Source organism: Leopardus geoffroyi, chromosome A2 (genome assembly GCF_018350155.1).
Source record: "Leopardus geoffroyi isolate Oge1 chromosome A2, O.geoffroyi_Oge1_pat1.0, whole genome shotgun sequence".
NCBI classification, from domain to species: Eukaryota; Metazoa; Chordata; class Mammalia; order Carnivora; family Felidae; genus Leopardus; species Leopardus geoffroyi.
The window spans coordinates 146,606,915-146,631,613 of NC_059331.1; the positions used below are offsets into that span (position 1 = coordinate 146,606,915).

The 24,699-nt window shown below is 38.1% G+C and overlaps 1 protein-coding gene across 3 annotated transcripts in view; it reads left to right on the forward strand.

The window, feature by feature from the left end:
- KLHDC10 (kelch domain containing 10) overlaps positions 1-24,699 on the forward strand; it is a 72,774-nt gene that overhangs the window by 32,410 nt on the left and 15,665 nt on the right. For all 3 annotated transcript variants that reach the window (XM_045495632.1, XM_045495631.1, XM_045495633.1), the window contains exons 3-9: positions 14,834-15,055; positions 17,031-17,185; positions 18,363-18,511; positions 20,204-20,288; positions 21,345-21,411; positions 21,942-21,989; positions 24,042-24,181. In XM_045495632.1, the coding sequence (XP_045351588.1) occupies positions 14,834-15,055; positions 17,031-17,185; positions 18,363-18,511; positions 20,204-20,288; positions 21,345-21,411; positions 21,942-21,989; positions 24,042-24,181 (866 nt within the window). The remainder of the gene's footprint in view (positions 1-14,833; positions 15,056-17,030; positions 17,186-18,362; positions 18,512-20,203; positions 20,289-21,344; positions 21,412-21,941; positions 21,990-24,041; positions 24,182-24,699) is intronic.

A 24,699-nucleotide genomic window follows, 5' to 3' on the forward strand; every position in this document is an offset into this window, starting at 1 on the left:
AGTTAAAATGCCAATTTATTGATTTACAATGAGAAGGCTAACTTGGGCTGACTAAATTTAAGTACAATTAAGAAATTGTTTAATTAGGATATAGAATTTAATATAATACAATTTTGTACAAATATAAACATAAAAAAAACAAAGGAAACTGAACCAACATTATATCTGGATGGTGAGATTTTATTTCCTTTTGAATATTCTGTTTTTCAATTCTTCAGTCATGGAAAAAAGAGATTAGTACAGGTAAGTTGCATATCTTTGGTTCTTTTGGAAGCCCTAAATTGCCTCCAACAATAAATGGCCTAGGAAGATGGCCTCTGCCTGTGCTGAGAGGGAGGTGGGAGTAAAACCAGCATCACCATCATCAGTCACCAGTGACTGCCTCTAAATCAGTGGTCTTGTCTTAGTTCTCGCTTTCTTTGACCTGTTTGTAGTGTTTGATGCTGTTGACCACCTGCACCTTCTTAAATATTTCTCTTCTTTTGGGTTACTTTCCTGTACAATCCTAGATGTTTTCTTCTCTTTGATTGTTCATTCTGTTTCCTTCACTAGCTTCTTTCTTCCTACCCACTACAGGTGGGCATTTCTCCAGCGTTCTGTCCTTCTCTCCATTATCTCCTTTGGTTCTCTCATCAGCTTTCACAGACTTAACTCTCTCCGTTCGTTCGTTCATTCTTTCATTCTTTTAGTATTTCTTGATTGCCTCCTGTGTAGCAGGCAGTGTATCAGCTCAGTATCTAAATAACAGAGAATCAGATAAACAATTACAGAAAATAATTTGAGTGTAATTCTTTGTGATAAGTGTCCTGGTGAGGTAGCATGGTATGGGATTGCACAGAAGAGGCTCCTGACTCAGCTTGTGGGGAGCACAGACAGAGGAGTGGCCATCAGGATGACTTTTCAGAAGAGATGTACTTAAACGCTGAGTAGGTGTTAGTTAGCAAGGGAGGGTTAGCAAGGGAGAACATCTCAAATCATGGGGACCACATAGCTTAAGGAAAGGCAGTTAGGCAAAACAGAGCATAGTCTCCAGAGAACCGTAGGGGGTTCAGCATAGGGGGAAGGAGTAAGGAGAGAAGAAGCTGGAGAAGGTCCAGATCAAGTGGGGTACAACCCAAGGGAAGTTTTCAGAATCATTTTGTGTTTTAAAAAAAAATTTTTTTTTTTAACCTTTTATTTTTATTTTTGAGACAGAGCATGAACAGGGGAGGGGCAGAGAGAGAGGGAGACACAGAATCGGAAGCAGGCTCCAGGCTCCGAGCCATCAGCCCAGAGCCGGACGCGGGGCTCGAACCCACGGACCGCGAGATCGTGACCTGAGCTGAAGTCGGACGCTTAACCGACTGAGCCACCCAGGCGCCCCTCATTTTGTGTTTTTAACCAGTGAAGATATTTAACTGAAAGATTAATTACAAGGTTATTACAGTTATTGGGGTGAGAAACGATGGAGACTGCAGTGAAGGTAGTTGTACTAGGAGTAGAGAGTAGGGAGTTGATTTGAAATATAAGGAAGTAGAATTTGATGACACTTGATTCAACTAATATTGAAGAGGAGGAGCTTTCTGTGTGGACCTTTGTGCTCTTTACCCATGTTAAATGGGTGGAGAGTGGGGCAGATTTGAAGAGAGGATGATACATTCAGTTTAATCTCCCCAAACCAATAATAATGTATCCTTGAGCCCTCAGGTTAAGAGTTATTTCCAGGGAAGTTCCTGGGAAGGCCTGTCTCTGCCCCGATGGCACCCTCGGTGTACCTGCCTGTGTCATAGCACTTATCACACTGAATTACAGTCATCAGTTTCCTTGTCCGTGCCTGCCGTTAGACTGTAAGCTCTGCAAGGGCAGGGATGGTGGGACAGTGCCTGACATTTCTCTGTCTCCAGTTTGTAGCACAGTGCAAGTGGTAGGCATATCATATGTATTTCAGTTGAATTGAATTATTAAGGCCACTGTCAGGGAATAAATAGGATGGGACTAAAATTTTCGTATGTTCTCAACTTCTCTCTGGTGATGTGGCAGTAAACTAGAGTTGTTGAGAACACAAAAATGCTGTCGTTTATCGTTTTCTTAGATTAAAAAAAAATCTATGCTTTTGAAGTTGCCACTTTTAAGTCTTTCATTTTGGGAATCCTATGCATTACCTCTGTTGATTCTGATTTAACAGTTTCAAAGGGCTCGTTTTCTGTCACTGGATTCCTTCTCTAGAACCTGCATTTTCTCTGAAAGATATTTCTACCAATTAAAAGTGTGGTGTGAAAACAATATTGGTGTAATAAAAACAATGGGTTTCCATTACAAAATGATGGCCTAAACATACCCATTTATCTTTCCATACTTCTTAGATATCATTGCAAAAGACAAAACAGACATAAGAAAACTAATAAATCGAAGAAAACTAATAAATCGTGATTGTAGAAAAGAAAGGCTTTGAATCCAAATGATCTATGTCTGAATCCAGGCTCTACCATTTACCAACTGTGTGCCTTTGGGCAAGTTCCTTACTCTTTTTTTTTTTTTTTGTCCTCAATTTCCTCATCTGTAAAATAAGGATGATGATAGCAGTACCTACCTTCTAGAGTTATTGTGAGGACCGAGAGAGGTAATGTGTGCAAAGTACTTGGAGTTTTTATATTTAGCCAATGTTGAATTAATGTTAGCTGCTTTCATTATTATTTGATGATACCAGAAAGTCTAAGGAATTTCAAGGTAATAGAAAGCAGTTGGAATTTTATTGATTGAGAAACCAAAACAGGAACATGGAACTCAAAATAGGTGCTCCGGCTGCATGCTGAAGTCAGAGAATTCTCCATAGGGCCTCTTTACTGAAACTCCAAGCCTAGAGTCTGCAAGTGTGGCAGTAGGGAGCAGGTTTAGGAAAAATGGAACATCAAGGCAAATAACTAAGGGACTTCCTCCAAAACAGTTACTTCCCTTCTTCCGTCTCTCTATAGACAGAGCTCTGACAACAGCTTTCGTTCCTAGGATAAAGCTACGAGAACAGCTCTTCGGGTGGAGTTAGGGGATTTGCTTTGGGGATGGTTGAGCAGGCCCTGTTCCCATGGACTTGGACTGGAGAGAGAATGGGAGCACAAAGCAGAGCTTTAGGTAGTGTGCCTCCACAATAGATGGGCGAGGAGGGTGGAACAGGAGCAGGAAAAGAAAGGGAACTCAATCCGGGATTGACGTACATTAAAGGACCCTACCGTCAAAATACGGCCTTATTCTGGCAATCCTAAGGCAAAACTGCTTACCTTTTCTCAGCTTCTTTCGAAAGGGAAACCTGTCTGTCAGTGTACCTCCACTGTACCACTTACCTGCAGAGACCCACAGTGAAAGAGACCTCTCACTTGGAGTCTTGGAGACAGAGTGATACAACTGTTGAGGAAACCCATGCCTCTTACAGTTACTAACCCATGGAGTCCTTCACTTACTAACATAAATAGGTGATCCAGGCCCATCAGACATTTGCAGGAGACTAAACTTGAAAGAGGATGACTAAGATGAACAAATAGCTGACGTGGGAAAAACAGAGATAATGAGGAAGCGGAATGGAACTTTAGGAAGTTCTGATCATAGGAGGTTTCCTCAGAATCAAGAGTGAATTGGGCCCATAAATTAAAAACCAACTGCCGTGAGAAAAAGGAATGATTAAAGAATTAGTTCTGTGTTGAAGTCTTTTTTAAAAGTGTTTATATTTATTTATTTTGAGAGAGAGAGAGAGAGAGAGAACAAGCACATGCAAGCATGGGGCAGAAAGAGGGAGAAAGAAAATCCCAAGCAGGCTCTACTCTCTGTCAGCACAGAGCCTGACACGAGGCTCCATCTCACGAACCATGAGATCATGACCTGAGCTGAAATCAAGAGTTGGCCACTTACCTGACTGAGCCACTCAGGCACCTCTGTGTTGAAGTCTCGATTGCTGAAATAAAAATGCAGTTGGAGTGGTCAATAATAGTCTTAAGACCAATTTTTACAAAAATAAAAGAGGAAATGTAGAGACCATAAGGCAAGAAGACCAAAAGAGAAAATAACATGAGAGAAACTCATACTGTCGGGACAAATCTAAGTGGTCAATATTCATTTTGTAGAGTTACAGAAGGAAAGATCAGACAATGGAAGGGAGAAAATAAAGAAATGGAGAATATTTCCCTAAAATGAAGAGGCTATGAAGGGGCCACCAAGGAACAAGCAGGAAGAACACAAACAAAAGCTTCTATCTGTACATGGGTGAACTCCTTATGATTCCGGAGACAGAAAATAGTTTACATAGAAAGACTGGTGTTGGATTTCTCACCTGCAACATGATTTGCTTGAAGAGAAGTAGCTTCAGTGTTCTAAGAGAAAATTATTTTGAACAGAACTCTGCACCCAGCCTCACTAATGTTTATGTGGGGGTCAAAATAAATGAGAATTCTGAAAGTTTACCATACACACCCTTTTTGGAAAATTACTTTGAAGAGATACTCCCAGTAAAATGAAAACAAATCCAAGAAAGAGGGAGATTTGGATATAGAAAGCAACAGTGTGCAAAGAAACCAGTAAAACTTAAAGTTGTGTCCAGATAAAGGGGCTATGAAGCCTAGTTTGATTTTTAAGAAAAGATTTATAAAAATGTAGAAGTATAATATAAATGTGTGTATGTGTATGTATGTGTGTGTATATATGTTGTATATACAACATTCTGTAACTAAAAACACAAGATAATAGCATGTATGTGTATGTATGTGTGTGTATATATGTTATATATACAACATTCTGTAACTAAAAACACAAGATAATATAAATGTGTGTATGTGTGCATATTTATGTGTGTGTGTGTGTGTGTGTGGATGGATAGATAGATATACCTATAAATAACATTCTGTGACATTTCAGGTGATTTAAACAATTGGGGGTAAGGAGAAAGTGAAACTGCCTAAGATCATCTGGTTTTTTGTTTTAGAATTTACAGGTGTAATACGGGTTTATTAAAACTCAAATAGGGGCGCCTGGGTGGCGCAGTCGGTTGAGCGTCCGACTTCAGCCAGGTCACGATCTCGCGGTCTGTGAGTTCGAGCCCCGCGTCAGGCTCTGGGCTGATGGCTCAGAGCCTGGAGCCTGTTTCCGATTCTGTGTCTCCCTCTCTCTCTGCCCCTCCCCGTTCATGCTCTGTCTCTCTCTGTCCCAAAAATAAATAAACGTTGGAAAAAAAAAAAAATTAAAAAAAAAAAAAACCTCAAATAATACGGAAGTACATAGGAGGGTGAAAAGTGAACGTCCGTATCTCAAGCATATGTAACAAACTTAACAGATTAGTAAGAAGAAAATAGACATCTCAATAGAAGAATGTATTAAAGCTTGAGCAGGCATTTCCCAAAGAAAAATCCAGTTGGTCAATAAATAAAAAAAGGTAATGAGATAAATGCATATTTTTTCAATGTTTAGTTTTGAGAAAGAGAGTGTAAGCGGGGAGGGGCATAGAGAGAGGGAGACACAGGATCCAAAGCAGGCTCCAGGCTCAGAGCTGTCAGCACAGAGCCTGACGCGGGGCTCGAACTTACAGACTGCGAGATCATGACCTGAGCCGAGGTCAGATGCTTGATCCACTGGGCCACCTAGGCACTGCAGAGACAAATGCATATTAAAACCATGATGAAAAGAGGTCTACAAACCTTTAGGAATTGCTAAATTAAAAAGACTGACAATACCAACTATTTTGTAAACAGTTAGGCCTTATCTAGTAAAGGTAAAGTTTTACACTATGACTCAGAAATTACATTTCTAGATTTATAGCCTACAAACATTGACCCCTGTGCACCTGAAAACTTGTACAAAAATGTTTATAGCAGCATTAAGAACCACTAATTTGAAACAACCCAAATCTCCATTCACACAACATAGAGTGGATAAATCATGGTATATATTCACACAAAGTAATACTATTTGGCAATGGAGATGAACAGACTAATTCACCCCAACGACATGCATGAATCTCAGAAACTTAGTTATGAAAGAAAGAGCCCAGAAAGAATACATACTATATATCATTCTATTAAAATACAATTCAGGGGCACCTGGGTGGCTCAGTCGGTTAGGCATCCGACCTCGGCTCAGGTCATGATCTCACGGTCTGTGGGTTTGAGCCCCACATCAGGCTCTGTGCTGACAGCTCGGAGCCTGGAGCCTGCTTCGCATTCTGTGTCTCCCTCTCTCTCTCTCTGCCCCTCCCCTCCTCACTCTCTGTCTCAAAAATAACATTAAAAAAAAATTTTTTTTTAAAATACAATTCAAATTTAGGCCAAAATAAACAATACTGTTTAGGAATGCAAACTTAGGTATGATAAAGCCTTTAAAAGAAAGCAAGTTTAATAGTTTCCATAAAAATCAGGAAATATATTTCCTCCAGAAGTGACGGAGGTGGGATGGATGGAGTTGTGACCAAAAGAAGCAGGTAAGGGGTGTCTCAGTGCTGCCAGTATTCAGTAGTTTGACCTGGGTGATGATTACATACTGCCTTTTTGATAATTTGTTAAGCTACACATTTATAGTTCTATGTGTTCTGTACGTGTGTTATATTTCACAGTGAAAGAGATTAAATTAAAAAAGCAAAGGTCCTACTTTATATCTTTATTCTCCACTTTATTCCCCTCTACAGAAGTAAATGCTGTTAATAGCTAACTTCCTTTCCATATGTGGTTTATTCTTAATATTGTTAGAAAAACAAAAGTTTATGGGTTTTAACGTTTATTTATTTTTGGGACAGAGAGAGACAGAGCATGAACGGGGGAGGGGCAGAGAGAGAGGGAGACACAGAATCGGAAACAGGCTCCAGGCTCTGAGCCATCAGCCCAGAGCCTGACGCGGGGCTCGAACTCACAGACTGCGAGATCGTGACCTGGCTGAAGTCGGACGCTTAACCGACTGCGCCACCCAGGTGCCCCAAAAGTTTATGGGTTTTAAAAATTATTAGAGGTTATAGGATGAAGATCTCCCTGGGAAAAAAGGAAAGGAAAATAAGAAAGCTTAACTATTTCAGTAAAATCAGAAAAGTGGGAAAACAAGCTTTTCTTGATATCAAAAAAAGCATTTTATAAACTTTGATTCTCAGTGTGTTCATTTTGTTAAATGTTAAATGCATCAAGCTGTACTCTCCTATGCAATTTTCTCTATGTTACGTTTCAGTAAAAATTTTATTTAAAAAAATCATACCCATTCCTGGCAGGGAGCATTTGCAGGCATCCAAGAAAAAAGGAAAATTTATTTTATTGATAGGCTATCTATAAGAACCCAGTTAATTGTAGGGGCACCTTGGGTGGCTCACTCAGTTAAGCATCATACTTCGTTCAGCTCAGGTCATCATCTTGTAGTTCGCAAGTTCGAGCCCCATATCAGGCTCTCTGCTGCCAGTGCAGAGCCCACTTTGGATCCTCTGTTTCCCTCTCTCTCTGCTCCTCCCCCACTCATGCTCTCTCAAAAAAATTGTTAAAAAAAAAAACCAACCGCAAATATATATAATGGTGAAACATTACCAATATTTTCATTAAAGTAAAAATCATGGAAACCAATTTGACAATAAACTTCATATACTGGAAAAAAAAAAAGTAAAAATAAGACAAAAATGCTTACTATCATCTCCACTCTTCAACCTTATTCTGGAGGTTTCAGCGAATACAATAGAAGACAAGGAAAAAAATAAAAGGTACAAATATTGGAAAGAAAGCAGAAAGTTGTCATTAATAACATATATATCATTGTCTACTGTAAAATTCAAGATAATTAATGATAACTAATATTAGAGTTCAGACAGTTGGCTGTATAAAATTTAAACTTGCAAAGATTAATTACTTTCCTATATATTAACAGCAACAAATTAGAAAATAAAAGAGATATCTAGTCACAATTATATGGAAATTTGTAAAGTACTTAGAAATAAAAACAATGAAACTACTGATGACTATCAAAAAAGATGAGGATAAAAGGCTAGAGATTATGTTCCTTCATGACATAATTTCAGATTCAACAGAGAAGCTACAAGAATGGTAAAAAATTCTATCCCTTTTGCCCAGATTCTCCAAGTGTTAATATTTGATCACATTTGCTTTATCCTATTCCCTCTCTTCTCTCTCTCTCTCTCCTCTCCTCGCCCATCCCCCCCCCCTTTCTATATGTATAACACATGTATACATATACATGCATATTGTTTGTTTGAACCATTTTTGAGAGTAAGCTACAGACATCATGCCCCTTTGCCCCTAAATACTTGTGTCTTTTCCTAAAAAACAAGTAGTCTCTTTGACTGCAGACTCGTACACAAAATAGGAAACTATAAGTAATGGATAAAATTAACACTAGTATCTAATTTACAGACCTTATTTTCAGATTTTGCCAATTATTCCAATGATATCCTTTTTAGTAAAAGAAAGTCCCAGATCACGTGTTGCGTTCAGTTCTCATCTTCAGCCTTGGTGTTGATATTTTTGAACAGTAAACACTAGTTATATTGTGCAGTGTCCCTTACATTCAGCTTAATGCATTTTTGGTAGGAATACTCCGAAGTAATGCTGTGCTCATCTCATTGCACATGGTGTTGATTTGTCCCATTATGACCACGTTAACTTTGATCATCTGTATAAGATGGTGTCTTATACCAAAGAACTTCTTATAGGTTTTTAACAAACTGATTTCAAAATTCATTACATGAGTAATGGAGAAAAACAGCCAAGAGGTTTATGAAAAAGTAACACAAAGGGGAATTTGTCCTACTAGATGTTGATTGATACTTCAAAGCTAACATAATTAAGACCGTGTGATAATGGTATAGGAATAGACAGTGGAACTGAACAGATCCCAGAAGCCCATGGCCACTGATCCCTAGAACAGTGTGACTGCTGTCTCAAGTATGCTGTGCTCAGCACTTGAAACTAACTCACGATAACACCAGAACCTGTCAAAGCGAATTTATTTTATTGCTGCCATCTTAGACGCTAAAGATTACTCTGCCCTGAGAAGCCAAATATTTACATACACATCTCGTATAGGGCATAGAGTCTCTTTGGTAGGGAATGCTTACACAACTAAGTAATATTGCATGCTGATATGAATGGGTTGCTTTTGCCTGAGCAGCTTGGACTCTGGGAGTAGTAAAAAGGTCTGGTTGCTGGTCAGGGGCGGGAGCTAGCTGGCTCAGTCTTCCTTGGATTTCCTGTCAGGTTTCCAGGTGTACAACAGAAGACCTGTCTTCTCCGGCAGAGGTAATGGAAAGCTTCATATTTGGAAAAAAGTGACCAGTTCAACAATTTATCCTTTAGCTATTTGATATTTATAACCAGCTAATACTTTTAGCGGTGAAAGTTCTTATTTTTTTAATGGCCTCCCCACACATATTTGATAGAACATTTAGAGGTGGCTACATCTTGTAAGTAATAGACTTATTAAGCAATAAATGTTAATATGCTATTTTATTTGCAAGCTTTTGCCATTAAGATTTTGTGGTTTTGCTTTGTATTGATTGTGTGCATTCTTAAAGAGTAATAGATTTTGTGTCTAAATTTGTGATTAGACCTGGATAATTGGGATTTTCCTGATTCTACTTTAGAACATGTCAATTTCGTGTCTGATAAAGGTGATATTTCGATTCAGTATAGAAGAGGTGGCTTTCCATAAATGGTTTGGGGGCAACAGCCTATCCATTTAAGAGGAACAGTTAGAGCCCTACCTCATATAATACACAAAAATAAGTTCTGGATGTATTCAGGTTCTGAATATAAAAAGTCAAAACTATAAAATTACTAGAAGTAAGTGGGAATTTTTTATAATTTTATAATGATTTAGAAATAAATGAGATACAGAGCAGCCTTGTTTCTTTTTCTTTTTGCAAAGAAACCTTAGAAGAAAAGATTGAAAGATTCAGACAAAAACTTCCATCTGTTAAAAGATACCATAAACAAAATTGAGACAAGTAGCAGGCTGGAAGAAAGAAATATAATAATCTCTATAAACCTGTGAGAAGAAAACTCAGTAGATGGAAAAGTAGGCAAGGGATGTGATCAGGCAGTTCCCCAAAGAAGAAATAAAATGGGCTGATAAACGTGAACTAGTAAAAATCAGGGAAATACAAATTACCTGACACCAATTTGCACCATTCTGATGGGTACAAATGAAAGAGGTTGAAGACAGCATGAATAGGCACTTCCAGAAATCATTGCTGGAGTGTAAATAAAATTGTTCCAGTCTTTTTGGAGAGCAGTATGGCTCTGTGACAACATTGCATCTGTAACAGGTTAAAGCGTATATTCCTTTGACCCAGAAATACTCGGACATTTGCATCTCAATATACATAACGGAAGCTTTGTTACAATATTGTAATGGTGAAAACAGCAGCAACCTAATCATCTATCCCCTGATGGGGGACAGCTAGCTCCTTCCTTCCTTTAGGCTGGAAACTAAAGCCCATTTCCCTGGTTACCATAAGCTCCTGCTTACTCCCTGGGGTAAACAGCAAGTTGTTGTGACAGGGTGAGCACGCAGAAGAGAAGATGGCTCGGACATCATAGGTGCACACTGCCTTAGCTGGAGGTTGCCTTCTGGATATTAGAAGTTCACCTCTGCCTACAAGTTCACATTGGAGTTTTTTACATTTTCTAGTGGAAGTTCCTGAATCAGGTAACCTAGTTCTCTGGGTGATTTTAATAGTAGCAAGTCATTTTTAGGAAGGTGGGATTTACACGTGGAGAATTTGGGGGAGGATTCAGAGAACTATTTAACAATCTAAAACCCGATTTTATTTCGGTCAAGTTGATGAGCCTATGCTATATCCCACATAATGAAAATCAATGCTTAGTCTCCATGACATTATCCCTGACAAACTCCCATGATTTATTCAAAATAAAATTTGACTTTCTGATATGTTAGTCACTCTTGGGCTATAAATATGTACAAAGAAATCTCTAGTTACTGACCAAAGAGAAAGGAGAGTAACCTCTTCACTCCCGGCTATCAGACTTCTTGACAGGATGTTTAATATTTATCAAAAATTGATCAGATGCTCTTTACCCAGCAGTTTAATTTGCATAGATAATGAAATTACTTACAAAAGCCAGCAATTGAGTTAGACCAACCCTGTTCAATAGAAATGTTACGTGAACCACAACATTTAAAAATTTCTAGTAGCCACATTAAAAATGTAAAAGGCCATTTGTGCTTTTTTTTTTTTTTTTTATGGTGCTTGAAGTAAAACAGCCCATCCTCTGTAAGTCCATCTATGTTGTTCCTTAGGCATTCTCTCTCTGCTCAAATTGTTGAAGGATGGTGGTTGTTTCATGGTTTTTGTATTTGAGTCTAATGCACGTCCTAACATGATAGAGGCAATGCATTATTGTGTAGCCATGGTTTTCTGGAGAAGTTGATATTTTAGGAATTGTATTTCAGATCTTAAATAAAATTTGTTTCTAAATTTCAAAGCAAAAAAAAATAAAAATGTAAAAGGCAGGCAACATTAATTTTAATAATACTCTTATTTAACTCAGGATATAAAAAATTTTTCAACATGTATTCAATACGAAAATTTGTAATTTTACATTCATTTTTGGATATTAAGTCTTTGAAATCCAGTGGGCATTTTACATTTAGAACATATCTCAGTTTGGACCATCCTCATTTCAACATTAATGTTGATTAATTAATTAATTGATTTAATTAATGCTCAACATTAATATATGACTAGTGGCTACTGCATTGGACAGTGTAGGACTAGCCTTTACAAGCTCTAAAGGACAGAAATGGTTATGGTATCTCCATTCTCTATCACTGTATCCCCATCATCTTACACAGTACCTGGTACATAGCAAGTATCTGATAATATTTTTGGCTTAATGAACGAGTGGATAAATCTAAAACTGTCTTTTCACTAACTCCTCAACCTTTAATACATTTGAGTTATAGTTGTCACAAAAATAGTTGTCAATAAACTTATAATGGAGTATCTGCTGTACAGCCATTTAGAGAAAAATCCTAGAATAGACTGTATGTCCTTTCTGTCCAAAAGCAGTTTTAAAAAATTGTCTGTTGACTGCAGGTAATAAGGTGAGTGACATTATAGAGATTCTTAGAGTTCCCATCTGCTGACCACAGCAATTCTGTTTTTTCTTTAAATTTGCCTCACTAATTTTTATTTATTTATATATTTTTAAAATACACATATTTTCAATAAATATTTGCTTTTAATAAATACTATTTATTTTTGAGACAGAGAGAGAGAACAAGCAGGGGAGGGGCAGAGACAGAAGGGAACAGAGGACCTGAGGCTGGCCCTGTGCTGACAGCTGTGAGCCCAGTGTGGGGCTTGAACTCATGAACTGTGAGATCACGATCTGAGCCGAAGTCGGACTTCGGGCGACTGAGCCACCCAGGTGCCCCTAAATTTGTGTCACTAATTTTTAGAAACATTTATATTTTGAGAAGACCATTGTGTAACCCAACTCCTGCCCCCCAAATCGTATATCTCTTAAGTATAATTATATCAAAGTCCATTGAGAGCTGTACTGTTTTGAGCGTCCCTGTCATTGTTTACTCTGACTTAAAATCAGTGAAACTTCTAGTGCCTTAAATATCTCCAGCTGTTTTAGGTGTTAGAGGTAGTACAGAATAATTGTTATACATGACCTTTCCCCTTGAGGAGCTTATAACCTATTTGGAGGAGAAAAACATTAACAAAATGAGTAGAGAAGAATTAAATTTGTAAGTTTGTGTTTAGTGTTTTCTGTGTGCCTTAGGCTTGGTGCTAGAAAGATGAATACAAGTACATTTTTCTCTCTTCAAATAGCTTGCAGATACGTTGAAGATTCATATATAAACCAATAAACATTTTAGGGGTGCCAGGATGGCTCAGTCAGTTGTGCCCGACTTCAGGTCATGATTTCACAGTTCATGAGTTCGAGCCCCACGTCAAGCTCTGTGCTGACATCTCGGAGCCTGGAGCCTGCTTCAGGTTCTGTGTCTCTCTCTCTGCCCCTCCCCTGCTGGTGCGCGTTCTGTCTCTCTCTCTCAAAAATAAATAAACATTAAAATAAAACTTTATTAATAAACATTTTAATAGCAGTATGAAAAATCTGTGAGGTATAAGAATAATGTCCCCTTATGCAGATGAGGAAGCTGAGACTCAGTGAGGGTCAGTGACTTGCTCAAGGTAGCAGTTAGAAAAAAACCTGGATTCAAATCTAGATATTTGTAGGAGCCTTTGCTCTTTCTTCCACACCACACTTTCTGTATTTCAAGATTCCTAGAAAGAGAAATTGAGTTCTTCACTTGAGGTAAATCATGGCTCATGAGTCAATTTTCTAACTGATTCTAGATTGCCTAATATATTCATGTGTTTACATAATCTTATAGAAAGTGCATATCCTATCATTTGAATTGCAGGGTGCTGAACTGTAAGGGCCCTAGGGTTTTATTGGTTAGAAAGCTGTAAGGGCTGGACTTGGAGGCATTTCCACAAGTAGGCATTGAAGGGTAGGAGGCCAGGCCAAGGTCTAAGGGAAGCACTCGCCTTTCCAAGCAGCGAGACAAACTTAAACAGGCAGGAGTGTGAGAGATCAGGACAAAGTTAGGTCATCAGAGGCCCGAAATCACTAGTTGAACACTCCGTACTTGAACAGGAAGGAACCATCAAAGATTCTCAAGCAGGACTAACAGGTCGGAGTTGAGTGATTCGGTGATTCATGGTTCATCAGTTTTTTAGTTTCTCTTAGATCTGTGCAATTTCCTTTCAGTTCTTACTTAAAACTATACCTTAGGAAGTGGGATTTTGATTAAGAATATATATATATAAGGCTTATGTTAGGTTGATAATGTTTATTTATGTGACAGAAGTTTGTTAGGTGCCCAGCATCGTCCTAAATATTAACATTATACTAGTGCCTATTCCTAATATAAGAAATTAGATAAGTCTTTAAGGTAACAGACAACTATAGTAGCTTCTTATTCTATCCAATATGTTATTTAAGCATCTTTGGTTCTATAGCTATGTAAGGGTTTGTGTAGACTGGTATAAACAATTGTAAGGATAATAGGAACAATATAAAATTTTAGTTTTTTTTTACTCTAAAATAATCTTGAAGTGGTTTTTAGTGAACTAGGTGATATAATTTCAGAAATTACAGAAAGCTTCAGAAAGCTTTCAAATATCAATTGTAGAAATAGCTTTCCTTAGTAAAGCTCTTAATAGGGCGAAAGATGCTCTTTGAGATAAGTATAAGGATATTTTTTGTTGACTGCCATAATGTCTGGAGTGGGATTTAAATTCTAAATTTTGCTATAACTCTTTGAAAGCCAGTTTTCTTTTTAAGTGTGTAATTATATACTGTGGACAAATCATAGGTTTTATGTGTGTGTATTTTTATTTATACATGACTCATTCACATTTGTGATTATATTTATGTAGTTCTCTAATATTTTCAGTTTAATTTAGTTGGCCTGTGTTTTTGTTCTCCTCTAAGGAAATAAGAAAATTTGTCCTGTTAGCTTTTGGATTATTAAACCCCTCCTCCTTCTCTTGCAAATTTCAAGTTGTCAGCCATTTTCTTGAGTTTATAATGCTATTTTTCCTCCCTTGGAAAAAAATTTTTTTACAGTTTCCAAAATCTGAAAGTAGTTGTATGAAATAGAAATGGAGACTAGCTCCTTAAAATTATCTTAAGTAGTATGTGCGAATGTATAAAATAACCTAAGCAAATAAAACGTAAATCCACGTTATAAATCTTCCCCATCCCCTTTTAAAGCTAAAATGATTATGACCAAATTTTGTTTGTGTTTTTAATCTGCTTGGCCATCTGTGGAAGACTGTCCTCTTCTTTCCTAGGCCACAGACCTCCACCAGCACGAAGTGGACATCGTTGTGTGGCAGATAATACCAACCTCTATGTGTTTGGAGGTTATAACCCAGATTACGATGAATCTGGAGGGCCAGATAATGAAGACTACCCTCTCTTCAGGGAGCTTTGGAGGTATCATTTTGCTACAGGAGTATGGCACCAGATGGGCACAGATGGCTACATGCCCCGGGAATTGGCATCTATGTCACGTGAGTGCAAGCCGTCCTGAACTTTTGACTCTTTCATAATTAAGCAATGTCTGTGAGAACAGGTTCAGTGCCGCGTGTTTTTTGTTCATAATTTATAATAATACTGTAATATGATTAAACCCTGTTAATGGGTAGACTTTTCACTATGGTAATAATATAGCATGGTGATTCAGAATCACTTGGCAGTTGGATAGTCCTGAGTTTAAATCTAGCTGTGTACCATTTGCTTGCTTGATGAGTTTTAGCGTCAAGTTCCTTACCTGTAAACTGGGATTAGTAATATCTCAGAGGGTTCAGTATAAAGTTTCATATGTATGTATGCTAAGCCCAATGTAGTAGAAGATCAACAGATGGGGCTTATAATGGCAATGATAGCTTCTGAACAAAGTACTTCACGTGTAGTATCTGTTTACCTAACGACATCTGTATAATGCACAAACTAGAATTACTGCCATTGTACAAACGAGAACTGAGTGGAAAGAGCGCAAGTATGTCCATCAACTGATAAATGGGTAAAAAAGGTGTGGTATATATATATATGTATATTATATATATATACATACACACACACACACACACACAATGGAATATCACTCAGCCATCAAAAAGAATGAAATCTTGTCATTTGCAATGACATGGATGGAGCTAGAGTATATTATACTAAATGAAATAAGTCAGAGAAAGATACCATATGATTTCACTCATGTAGAATTTAGGAAGCAAAACAGATGAACATATGGGAAGGGGGGGAAAAGAGGGAAGCAAATCACAAGAGACTCCTAATGATAGAAAACAAACAGGGTTGATGGAGGGAGGTGAGTGGGGGGGTGGACTAGATGGGTGATGGGTACTAAGGAGGGCACTTGTTGAGATGAGCACTGGGTGTTATATATGAGTGATGAATCACTAAATCCTATTCCAAAACCAGTATTACACTATATGTTAACTAACTAGAATTTAAATCAAATTTTGGAAGGGAAAAAAAAAGAGAAACTGAGGCTACAGAGATGCCCTAAGGAAATGGCTAAGAGTGCAGGCTCTGGAGTTAGATTGCCTGGAATTGAATCCTAGCTTGGCAAGATTCTTTTTGGGAAACGTTCAACAAGGTTAAACCACTCTCCACTTGTTTCATCAGCTATAAAAATGGAGAAGATAAGATTAGTTTCCACCTCATAGGGCTGTTATGAGGATTAATTTGGAGATTAAATAACTTTCCTGAGGTCACATGAGAATTGAAACCTAGCTCTAGCTGGCTTCAGAGCCCGTGCTGATTCTTATTCTATATTAACTGAATAATTGATTTTAGAAAAGAAATGCCATTGAAATAATACAGTAGCACTATTTTGGGAGCATTTGTCATCAGAGAGAAAGAATGTGTGTGTGTGTGTGTGTGTGTGTGTGTGTGTGTGTGTGTGTGTGTGTGTGGTGGCAGGAACAGAAGAGATCTAGAGAAGAACACCAAAGTTACCAGCAGGATATTGGTGTTTCTTTTTATCTGGTGGAGGATTAAGGTGACAGAAACCATAATTTAAAATGTAGAGATCATTCATTCCCCTGGCAAAAACAGAATGATCATTTTATCCCTTCATCCAGAGCCCTGCTGGGCCTTTGCTAAGACAAAGATAATACTTCATGTTCCTCTGCCTTGCTGCGTACTTGAACCGCCTTGAGCAGCAGTGGTTCATGTCATTTAGTATTATTATCCACAGTATTTCATGAACTCCACAAATACACATTGAATACATGTCACACACCTAACAATGAGCTGGCTACATGACACAGTCCATAGAGTGTGAATTAAACCTTTTTCTGCAGTACTTTGTAGTAGTTAGATGTCAGTGGTTTGGGCTATCTTCTGAGAGCATTAAAGCAGGCTTCTTTTTTTTCCCCCAGTTTCTCAGTGATTCTGGGTTTATGTGGGAACATATTACAGGTAGCCAGTACGTAAATGGAATTTGTGCTTCTCCTTCCCCAGTTGTGCTGCATGGAAACAACCTGTTGGTATTCGGAGGTACAGGCATCCCATTTGGCGAGAGCAACGGCAATGATGTCCACGTGTGTAACGTGAAGTATAAGAGATGGGCTTTACTTAGCTGTCGTGGGAAGAAACCCAGTCGTATATACGGACAGGTACCAATCTGTGGCCAGTCAACGGTGGTTGTATTTCTGCAGATTTTTCTAGTTTGGGGGACAGTGTCAGAATAATTATTTCCATGTTTTTAACAGAGAATAAATTCACTGGGGTTAATATTTGATTTTTCAGTTCTGATACGAAGTTGTAATTTATAAATCTGGTTGCTCGCCTTCTCCCTTCCTTTTTTTCCCTCACTCTTTGTTTCTAGTCCAATTGGGCAGCGTGATCTAGATCTATACAGAAGTATTTTTCAGTGTCAGGACCCACCACATCCCCACCCCCACCTCCAGTGAGAGATTGGGCTCTACGTATGGTCTCCACGCTGCCACCTTTAGAACAATGCAATTCTGTGGAGAGCTTTCTAACCTAAGTAGTAGAGGAGGTGATCTCCGCACTTTGGTACAAGACTTTTACAAGACTGATCTGAGCTAAAACACAGATTATGTGGAGATGAGTTTCTAGTTACATTGCCGTGCTTCAAATCATAGGTTTGAAAAGTTATATCCAAAAAGATAGGGTGCGACCTACCACCATCAGAGACCCTTTGAAAGTAATGGACTAAGCTTAAAACAGCTAAGCTTTGGCTTCTTGTTTAGCTGGCCAGCTTTCATACTGGTAAATACCTTCCTTCTGAGCTATGTGTAGAGGCACACACTAGATAACTCTATCCCACCACAGGAGGCATTTAAACTCTGATAACATGATCATAACAAAAGCTGAGCTTATGCTAAAGAAGAATCTGGTGGAAAATGTGAAGTTTTATGACTGCTAACTCTAGACATTTTACTTAAGGAGTTCTGGTGGCTTATTTTCATATCTGCTTCTTCTTCTTAGAGCAGTTTTCTTCATACTGCTTAGAAAGAGAAGCAGCTTTGCATGGAAATGCTAATGCCCCCGATGTATATACATTCTTGGGTTGGCTAAGACCCGTAAGGAACATCCAGTCCTCTTACCTATCTAGGTAGGACTGCTTTCCAGTTGAGCAAAGCTCTACCTTTCTAAAAGTAATATCTGGGTTCTCTAAAATCTTTAATCCTTTAAACGTCTGATATTCTAGAAGGTTAAAAAGTACAAAAGAATTTCATAAAGTCTGATTTTGGGGTATTTAGTAAGTTTACATTCTTTAACAAAGTGTTCATGAGTCAATGGTGTTCACATTTCCTTGTTTTCCAGGCCATGGCGATCATCAATGGCTCCCTTTATGTTTTTGGAGGGACAACTGGCTATATTTATAGCACAGATCTGCACAAATTAGATCTCAATACCAGAGAGTGGACACAACTGAAACCAAACAACCTATCCTGTGATCTGCCAGAAGAGAGGTAAGGTTCTAGGATTAAAGCATATTTATTCATTCTTGCTAAGATTTGACTTTATTCAGAATATTGGTAATATGGTTTGAAGAAAATTCTTAAAGCCTGGTTAAAATAGCTAACTGGCTGGTAGATGCCAGTTCAGCATTAAAGAAAGGTCTTCTGGTTAAGGAGTGCTATTTCTCCATTAACTATAGATTTTTTCCTCATGTTATTTTCTTTTATACCTCAGTTTTTCTGCATTAAGAAGATAGTAACACTTTGAAGAAGAAACCAATGGTAGCAATTGTAATTAAATATCATGTTACAGACAAAACAATTACTTTCTAGTTACTTTTTTGATTTCCCTTCTTAACTTGCATATTAGGATTCTTTGGCTCATTTGCTCGCAGCTGTATACCCAGAAGAAGGCACAGTGCCCGTGGCATCAGTTCCCATAGTAGTACTCAATGAATATTGATTGGATGGATGGATGGAAAGGAGGGAGGGAGGCCACTGATTTTAAGTGCCCTGTTAAGCACGCAAACATCACTTGGTGCTCCTAGTTGCCTTCTAGGAACAGGTGTAGGCCTTTCACTTTTCTTTCCTGATAGGAGTTGCCTTTTAGCAGTAAGCTCTATGAAAAACTTAATTTCTTCCCCTCCTGTTTAAAAGTAAAGACAGTGGGGGCACGTGGCTGGCTCAGAAGAGCACACAAGTCTTGGTCTTAGGGCTGTGCGTACAAGCCCCATGTTGGGTGTAGTGATTACTTACATGAATAAACTTAAAAAAAAAAACATATTAAATGCAAAGACAGTAAACATTTTTTTATTCACTCTGTTCAGATGAATGCAGTTAACTCTTTGTTTCCTTTAAACAAAATAGCATAGAGGTGCTAAGGAAGACTTTATCTTTTTTGCAGTATGTCAGTGGGCTGATGATTGTAGAACTACCGTGTGAGGACTTGGGAGGTGGACCGCTACTGGAATAATTTTGATGTAATTTATTTTATCAGCACCAGGGCCTTCAGGGAAAGGAGGAAATAGATTAAGTTTTCAAAGCATTTTCACATGGTTGCCTTCTTGAATCATTTTATGGACATATTATAAATTGTTTCAGCTTCTAGCTAGACTGCTTGGATGAAAGTTCTGGTAGGTGTTTCACATTATATTCACAGTTTTGAGTAGCATAATTTTTCTGATATCTTTGTATCTATTAAATAAGTATCTTCATTTAAAAGCGCATAGTCTAGGGTTTCTAATGAAATGTAGACAGATCACTTTTTAGAAAATCTGGAAAATACAGATAAGCAAAATGAAGAAAATAAAAAAACAAAACCTAAATCTAGGGATAACCAGGGTTAACATTTTGGATGTGTCTCTGTAGTCATTTTCTGTGCGTATTTGTGTAACTATAAATTTTTAATGAGATTATAGCCTATCTGCTCTTACATGAGAGCATTTTTTTTTTTTTAGTTAATGACACGAAAAGAAGTTTCCAATATATTAACCATCCTCTACACCTACTTTCTTATTGGATGCACACTAATCCATTTTATATATATTCTATAATTTATTGAATCAATTCACTCTTGTTGACCACTTAGGTTATTTCTAATAACTTATTACTGTGAATAATTATCCAATAAAAATACCCTGTAGCTAAATCTTAGGTAGATAATTTTTCACTTTATTATAAATGGATTTTATTGTGTATTTTCAGATACAGACATGAAATTGCACATGATGGGCAGAGGATTTACATCTTGGGAGGTGGTACTTCCTGGACAGCTTATTCCTTAAACAAGGTATATTTAAAAATAATGAGAGCGAGAGAAGGATAGGAAGAGGCATGTTTCATACCAAGCAAGATAATTCTGTTACTGTAGATATTTAGATTTCTGGACAGGTTCTTCATTAACACCTGTTGTGTGTTACCTGCTTTTCGTAACAGAAGGCCGAACTATGCCGCTGTTACACTTTCCAGTTGACAGTTGTAGTGATCACACACTAAAAACACATGAAAATGAATCCTGGCACAAACTGGATGAGGAAAGAGACCAAAAGGAGGACACAGTAGCTTAAATGGAGAAACCGATGAGAACTGGAGCCACGTTGCTCAGAATGTCCCACAGAATGTCTCTCATCATCAGTAGATGTCTAAAAAGAACAGTATTTTTAGGGCTCTGCGTCACTCATTTTAGAAAGCTGTACTCTGAAGGTTTTTATTCATCCATTCCTATGACACTTCTAAATGCACATCTCCCAGGGAAAATCTAGATTAGGCTACAGAGCTCCTGGTCTGCTTTGGAACCTTATTGATCTTTTTCAAGTTTTGTCAAAACTGCATTCTCATATTTTCTTATGAACAGTTGCTTTTTTCTGGTATAAAAAAATGATACACATGTTCATTGCAAAAAATGTGGTAGTTGTAGAATTCCAACTTTTTTACTTCGTTTTTTTTCTGTGATTTTAAAAAATTGGAGTCCTATATCTGCTAGTTTTCAACTGCTTCATTTAATGTTTTTTGCCTTAATATTAGTATTAGGGAAAATCAGAGAAAAGCAAAAGAAACGAAGACTTTTCAACCAAGAATACATGTTTATACAGGTTGTTGTTAAAAATTCAGTTTTCAGGGGTGTCTGGGTGGCTCAGTCAGTTAAGTGTCTGACTCTTCATTTCAGCTCAGGTCATGATCCCAGGGTTGTGGGATCGAGCCCCACATCAGGCTCTGCACTTAGCACAGAGCCTTCTTAAGATTCTCTCTCTCTCCCTTTGCCCCTCTCCTCTGCTTACACACTCTTTCTCTAAAAAAATAAGCTAAAGTTATTTATGTGTGTGTATCTTCTCTTTTTCTCCCCAAGATCCATGCATACAACCTTGAAACGAACGCATGGGAGGAAATTGCCACAAAACCCCACGAAAAAATAGGTAAATTTAAATTATTGATTCATTTTTCTTTAATAACTATGCTTTATATTTTTACTTATTTTAGAAGAGAAAAAGTGCTTTTTTTGAGTTATATGACAAGTATAATATCTGTTGTACTAGTATTATAACTTATTTTATTCCTTAGCCCAATTATGCTTCCTCCGCAATTGTGCAGAGACTTTTAATGGGGATTGTTGAGTTCTGTGGAAATAGGGAGATGTGGGTGGGTTAGGAAGCAGGCACTTTGAATCAAGGTCCACCTGTTTTTTGTGGGCATAAGGGCTTGGGAAGGCCATTAGTAACCCCGTTTTGTTCCCCTGGCACCTGAGCATTGTAGTTATGATGGGACTCCGATGGCTTTAATTTAATGTGAAAAAAGGAAGGGTTGGAAGGACTAATCAATGGTTGCTTAATGCAACAAAGGGATTGTTTTAAGTAAGTTACTCATAGGATGTCTTTCACCGTGGCACATCACCGTTATTCTATTCTTTCTGTGGATAATGGGATATTTGTGTTCATGTGTTTGGCAGGTTTTCCTGCAGCCCGAAGATGTCACAGTTGCGTTCAAATAAAAAATGGTAAGTATTCTAAAGAACATTCTAGTTTCATTTTTGTAATCGTATATGCCAAGAATGTCGTCTTTTTTTATGTTTATTTATTTATTTTGAGAGGGTGAGTGAGAGTGCGTGAGTGGGGGAGGGGCAGAGAGAAATGATGAGAGAGAGAGAGAAGAATCCCAAGCAAGCTCCATGCTGTCAGCACAGAGCCCGATGTGGGGCTCAATCTCATGAACCGTGAGATCGTGACCCCAGCCAGATTCAATATGCTCAACTGACTGAGCCACCGAGGTGGCTTTATTTCTTAATAATAGCTCCTTAAAGGGGGCATAACTTTGAGAAGAGTCTATCTCTTATAGTTTTAACTTAAAGGGAAACCCATAAAACTATGGTTCTCTCAGCAGTTTTCATCCAGTAACCTAGTGGGGTGTTTGGGTTCCCTCAGTTACCAGAGTACTCAAAAATTGGTGATAAATAAGCTTTTATTACACTACCTGACCTTTCAGCACCTCACCCCAACCAATGTCTGTGGCTGTGGTGGGTAATACTAATAATCTTGACATATAAAATGGACACCTTGGTGGACAAAGTATTAAAATTATAAGAAGTCCTTCAGAGTGGTATTTTCTAAAGTTTATTCTGTGTTCTGTCAGATGCCAACTAGGACTCTTGGCTCATTCTTTGGCCATATTACAACAGAGGCATTGTGTGGCTTCAGAAAGCAGCTGAGGCTACTTCATCCGAGTGTGATAAATGACTCCTCTTTGGACAACCCTCCTGTCTTTTAATTTACAACTTATTTGATCGTTTGGTATACCGCCTTCCATTTTTCCTGGGAGGAAGGTGTGTGTAAATGAATTTGATAGCCTGTATCCTTTCGGCAGCTTTGTTTGGATTTAACTAGGATCATGCCGCCATCTCTAGTACAGAGGGACATTTTATTAGGCGCCTGCTTTCTCGGTAGGATTTATAGATAGTGGCATCGTTCAGCTTTGCCTCTGGAAGAAGCAAAGCTGTACCTTGCTTTGGAGCTGAACTTTTCTTGAATCTTAGGCCAAAAAGTTTCCAGTGTATTTTGTAGTTTAATTAAGTACTGGCTTAACCCTGATCTAGACCTGAATTAAGACATGTATTCATTTGATTCGTTGAGGCCAGGCGGTATACTAGTGGAGTTCAGCCTTAGTTTGGGGCATTTAGTATGAATGTTTATGTAGACTTTGTTACAAGTCGTCCAGTTATAACTGTATAATTTTACAAAAACAAAGCAATGACAACGGTAAAAAAAAAAAAAAAAAAAAAAAAAAAGAAGAAACACCTTTGATTTTGGAGAAGGTTTAAAGAACTTAAAAAACTGTTTAGATCCAATGGGGCTTCAAACTATCCTCTTTTGGCTAAAGAAAATTTGTAAGAACTACTTTTTCTGCCCCCAAGTTGAACATTGCAGTGAATGTTTCTCCTCAGGTTAAATGTCTACATAGAAGACATTTGTCTCTATGGGCAGATAGGTGTCCATCCTTTCTAGAGCATTATTTAAAAGAAGAATTTGTAAACTGGTGACCTGCAGTTATGTTTTGTCTGGCTCACATGTATATGAAATTTTTTTGGATTAGAATCGAAGTGTTTCACTTAAAAAAAAAATCCAGATTTCCAGCTTCTCTCATAAAAACAGATCTGGCAGTTGCTGACCTTCAACTCTACATGGTATCAGTCAGCTGGTGCAGGGCGTGTGCACTCTTCTTATTTGTTTCCCTGGATCTCCTGGTTGTTTATTTTCCCTGGACCTTCTCATTCATTCACTTCCTGTGCCTACAGGTATTTGAATTTGAGGACCCAGACATGAGGCCTGCTTAGAGGCTTGCTGCATCCTTAGTCTTAGCAAAGATCCCAGCATAGTATCCATACTTTAGCAAGGGACAAGACAGCAGCAGGGGAGGACCACCCGGCTAGAGCCGTCTGTAGTAGGGGGGAATCCACTGAACTTGTCCCCTGTCAGCCTGCCAGGTGATCTACAAAACACGCTGTGGCTGTGGCTCTTTTCTTTGGTGTGATCATGGGTCTCTCTCTTCTTGATAGATGTGTTTATTTGTGGGGGCTATAATGGAGAAGTGATCCTGGGAGACATCTGGAAGCTGAATCTGCAGACTTTTCAATGGGTGAAGCTCCCAGCTACCATGCCAGAGCCAGTTTATTTTCACTGTGCAGCTGTTACACCAGTAAGTTTTTGTTTTCATATTTTCCTTACATAGTTGCAGATGATAAATCTTTACAGTGATATTAGTGAGAAAAAAAGATTCTGATATTACCAACCTTGGATAAAGAATGTGTTTCTAAAACTTTCTTCACGACAAAGCCAGCCCTTCTTCTGAGAAGAGGGGAGAAAAACCATCATACACAGTTTAAAAGAGCAGCAGAAATATAAAAGAAATGCTGTGCATGGCATTTAGGCCCCTGCAGTGACATAAAAGGTGTTTTCTGGGAGGGCAGGATAGCTCTATCCCCCCGATGCCTTGTTCTTAAAGATCCCACCAGTTTCTCAAGGCAAAGACCTTTATTTTCATCTTGGTGTTCCTAGTGTTTGGCACAATGAATACTTAATATAATGTCACTTTAATGTTCGTTGAAGTAAAAAAAAAAAAAAAAGAAAAGAAAAAAGCTACAGTTTTCCCCTAGTAAACTCATTTATTATTTAAACGCCTCTTGATCTCTGCACTATGTTGGGATCAGTGAGAAA